This window comes from Wolffia australiana, chromosome 3, assembly GCF_029677425.1.
Source record: "Wolffia australiana isolate 7733 chromosome 3, ASM2967742v1".
Taxonomy (NCBI): domain Eukaryota; kingdom Viridiplantae; phylum Streptophyta; class Magnoliopsida; order Alismatales; family Araceae; genus Wolffia; species Wolffia australiana.
In genome coordinates, this window is record NC_135837.1 from 3,628,159 (window position 1) to 3,632,500 (window position 4,342).

The 4,342-nt window shown below is 38.1% G+C and overlaps 1 protein-coding gene across 2 annotated transcripts; it reads left to right on the forward strand.

Annotated features, from left to right (window-relative positions):
- Positions 1 to 395: 395 nt before the first annotated feature.
- On the forward strand, positions 396 to 3,673 carry LOC144700663 (uncharacterized). 2 transcript variants are annotated; one of them, XM_078572119.1, is made up of 6 exons: positions 396 to 577; positions 1,105 to 1,218; positions 1,360 to 1,549; positions 2,019 to 2,127; positions 2,208 to 2,372; positions 3,372 to 3,673. In XM_078572119.1, exons 1-6 carry the CDS (start codon positions 476 to 478, stop codon positions 3,412 to 3,414), a joined length of 723 nt encoding a protein of 240 aa, XP_078428245.1. In that variant the 5' UTR covers positions 396 to 475; the 3' UTR covers positions 3,415 to 3,673. The 2 variants fall into 2 exon arrangements, with proteins under 2 accessions (XP_078428245.1, XP_078428243.1); XM_078572117.1 differs by having other exon boundaries at positions 397 to 577; positions 1,303 to 1,549.
- Positions 3,674 to 4,342: the final 669 nt, after the last annotated feature.

Sequence of the window (4,342 nt, forward strand, 5' to 3'; positions counted from 1 at the left end):
CCATCACCGTCACATCATTCATCACGGATCCTTCACCTTGACAAATGATGTGTCAGATGACATTCCCTAACCCGAGGCAGGGAAAATGCATTTTAAAAATTCAAGCAGCACAACCACAGGCTATGGTGCACAATTATCTAGGATAGGGATGAAGGATGTGACGGGATGAAGACCGTCCCGTCTTACGTTTCTAATTTTTAGAGGTTCGTCCGAATCGTCCCGTCCAGAGTTTGTCCGGGCACAAGTGACGGAAGACTGAGACCAGACCATCCCTAGTCATTTGGCCCAATTGTCACTTGGCCTCTCATTTTTTGAAAAAAATATCTTTGGCGAGATATTTCGGTTGGGCAGATATTCCCGCGCACGTTCTTCCGCTATTTAAGCCCTGCCCCTCTATAAGTTAGATCGAATGAAGATCGCTTGAAGATCGCTTGAAGATCGCTTGAAGATCGAAAGAAGAACTGAGATTTGCGAGATGGAGAGCGAGATCGCGTTGAGGAGGATGCGCAGGATCGCCGATCATGTTGCGCCGTCCTTGGAGGTCGTCGATCATCCTCCGAATCAGATTTCCCCTGTTGTAAGTCTTCCCTTTCTTTGGATTTTTCCTTTATTCTTTCGATGATCATCTCCCAATTTGATTTTCGTTTTTGATTCGTTAGATTTGTGAAGTCTCTTTTGGGTAATTGTGTGCGTGATCTTGTACCTCTCATATATCACTCCTGATAGGAAAAGGATCATCTCGATGAAATCTCGCAGCTTTGTAGTCTCCTTGAAAGGCGGTATTTCTGCGGATCGCATCTTTTCTGCGGTTTGCTTCGTGTTGATCTCCTAAATCAGTGGTCTTTATTGATCCGATACTAATCCATGATCTCTCTCTCTTTGGGCGGTTGCGAGAGTGATCGTGCATATTTTATTAAGCTTCCCATCAAGGAGGTGGTTAATCTCGATGGAACCCCGCTGGTTTTTAGTTCTACTTCTTCATCGTGGCATGATCTTGGAACTCATTCAAGTTGAATCCTTCCTCTATGCTTTACTTTCGTATTGTCGTAGAATTTCTTTTACTTTTCTGTTCTTAACGCTGAAGTGGTTTTCGGATTTTACCAGAACTGCTCTAGCATGATGAGATACGGCAATCCCAGGCGCGATAACAGGATGTTCTTCTCTCGCCAAGGCTCTGCCTCTCAAGGACGCTTCATGCGCCAAGTTTCTATCGCTCAGGTGAAGTCATTGTATTTCTATGCGCCAAGTTTCTCCTATTTCTATGATTACCAATCTTTGATTTGGTCAATTGATGTACTATAGGTTTCGGGAGATAATAATTGTGAGATTCAGAATTCTGAAACAAGCTTTCATCCTCAGCATTCTGGAGGAGAGCCCATGTTGTCCAGGCCATTTACTCCAGTTGACAACCCCTTATTCGCCAAATTTCGTCAAGCTATAGCAGAAGTAAATGTAGAAAATTCTCCTGAGCCTCCCAATTTTGCTCGTCCGTGCAGTGGGAAAACCCTCGTTCCGTTCAACCAAATCGATGATCGATTAGCCCCCTACGGTACACCGTTCAGTAATCCGTTCTCAGTCATCTTTTTATAATTATTTTTATTATCCTCTTGCTTGATTACCAGTAATTCTTGGGGATGGATGACAGACTGGGACGGAGAGGTTATTCAGATAGCCATCCATCACAGAGTCTGCAGTTTCATCTTGTTTCATCCATCTTATTCCAACATCTGTAGTTAAGTATACGACGGGATGGATGGCGGATTGTCATCTGTCCTCTTACCCTTAGCAACTAGACTGACTATCACGTCAGACCAGATGACGATGAATTGTTCATTAACTTCATTATATTTTCCATCAATTTTGGCAGATAAAAAGTGAATCCCCATGGTTCTCCCATCACTGAGAATAATTGTCGGCAAGCACTACTTATGACGTGAAGAACCATATTATTAATAGCTCTTGAATATTAGCCTGACACACATGTAATCCTGATTCATATTTTTCTTCCCCGTGTACAGAGACGCCACCAAGAACGGATATTGCGGAGAGCGCACTATGCCATATCGTCACAGTAGAACTACCCGGCGCAAACATAGTGGATATAAAAGTGGAGGTTGATGATAAGAAGTACGTCTAGATTTGATGAAAAATAGTCTATGCATTTTGTAAATTTCTTAATAGTCTTAACTCAATTTTTTTCATTGCAGCTTAACTGTGACAGGAAAGTATTCATACCCAAGGTGGAAGACTGAAATTCCAAATGCATGCGCTGGTATTGTGTATCACCAAAGGGAGATATTACAGGGCCCTTACAAATTAATATGGCCTCTCCCAAGCAATGTAAATAGAGACTCAGTCTCTGCAGAGCTTCTGTAAGCACATCCCCTCTTCGATCTTATCCTGTGTTTCTTTCGTTTTTCAACACACAGCATTTTATTGTTCGAATATTAGTTCCCTAGTATGATTATGCCAATTTATTGTTTTATCTTGAAAAGCTTGAACTGTTTCTTAGTTTATGGGTCATTCTCTGTTCATTTCATTTAATGGTATGCGTCATAGATGTTTGAAAAACATCTCACTAACTTATGAGATTATAAATTTCAAAATATGCTCTGTAACCATCTACCATTTTATACAAAAAAAGAACCATGTCACGATTTGTGGATTGTCCTTTTTTTCATTTCTGCATATTTTGGATTAATTTCTCTTCATCATATATTTTCGCGAAGTATGGTATACGATGATGGCCATGATGTTAATAAAAAAATTTAGTGTGGTTGATGATGACCATGATGTTAAAAAGGTTACTGTTGACGACAATGGGATACCAGGGATGGTAGATGCTGTCTATCTGTGTCATCAAAGTGTACCAAACCATATTTGTGGGTCATCTTCTCTTTGATTTCTTCATATTTTGTGTTTCCTTCTCTTCATCTAATATTTAAATGTTAAAAAAATATTTTGTGTGACTCAAATTTTCCAAGTAGGCGATTGGATCATCTGTCACTTTTAGCTAAAAGACTTGGATCATTTTTAGAATTGTGCAAAGGCCATGATAATCTTCTTTATTCGTTCCAATTTCATGAGATTTTACGAAGGAATAATATTATACTATTTTTATTTTTTATTTATTGAGTACATCATAGTTTCATCCAATTCAAAGTAATTCTAATACTGCCTGCATCGTTATATAGCAGTATACATAAATTTGAACAAAGTAATTCCAATTTATGCTATCCTACTTTTTTCAATTTTTTCTTTCATGAAAAAGTAAACCCCTTGTTTATTATCAAGAGACGACAAGCTACCATTTGTGTTCAAGGATATACATGTGATGTGTAATTCTAATAACCATGAGTGAATGAATGCAGGAGTGGATTTCTTCGGATTATCCTTCCCAAAGTCTTTGAGTAGAGATCCCGCCACTGAAACCGCGTCAGAAGGAGTCATTGAAGCTCATCCATTTCATAAGTTTGAATATTATATAATGGTCGTTATTTACAGTATATGCACCGACCAAGAGAGTGGAATTATATCCACCTATGAGATCGGTATGAATAAATAGTGTATTGCATTTTCTTCATTTTGAGAAAGACACTCCCATAAGTTTTCAGGTACATTAATGTAATAAATATTGATGCTGAAAATTATTAAAGTGATACCCTTCTAGTTTTGTTTTTTTTTGTACCCATCAGTTCATGGTTCATATTTCTATGTTTCTATGTTAAAGTTCAGAGGTGAAAAACGAATTTGAAGCGATACCATCAAGGGATATTTTTACAAAAGATTAATTATATTCCTACTCATACATTGGTATGAAAAATGGTCTTGAATATTTCTAGGCAGGTCCTTAGGATACACATTATATGAGAAATTTTTTTGGTAGCCATATCTTTACTGGTTACAACTTTTCTAGAAGAGTAAGATAGATGAAGATGCGAAGAAGTGATGATGGAATGAGAAGATGGATAAATGAGAGGAAGTGACAAAATGATTTAATAAGGTGAAATATAGATATGGGGATAAGAGTTGAGGATGATGGTAAAATTGAAGAGGAAGAATGAAATGAGTAGCTCTAACCCAGTAAATGTGATTGAGGCAAGACAATGTTTGGAGAGAGTACTGGGTCCTTAAGTTCTTTCAGGAACATGACATTTTCATCATCCAAACAAGCCTCTCCCCTTCTATATTTTCAGTCTCCAAGCACTTAAGACCAGAAGGAACAATTGATAGATCTTCATCGCCTCACTTTTTAAGTCCATATCTTAAATGGGTGTAAATGATTTAAATACCAAACGCTAAAGCATGTATGTGCATTGATAAGGATTATCATCAACTTTCA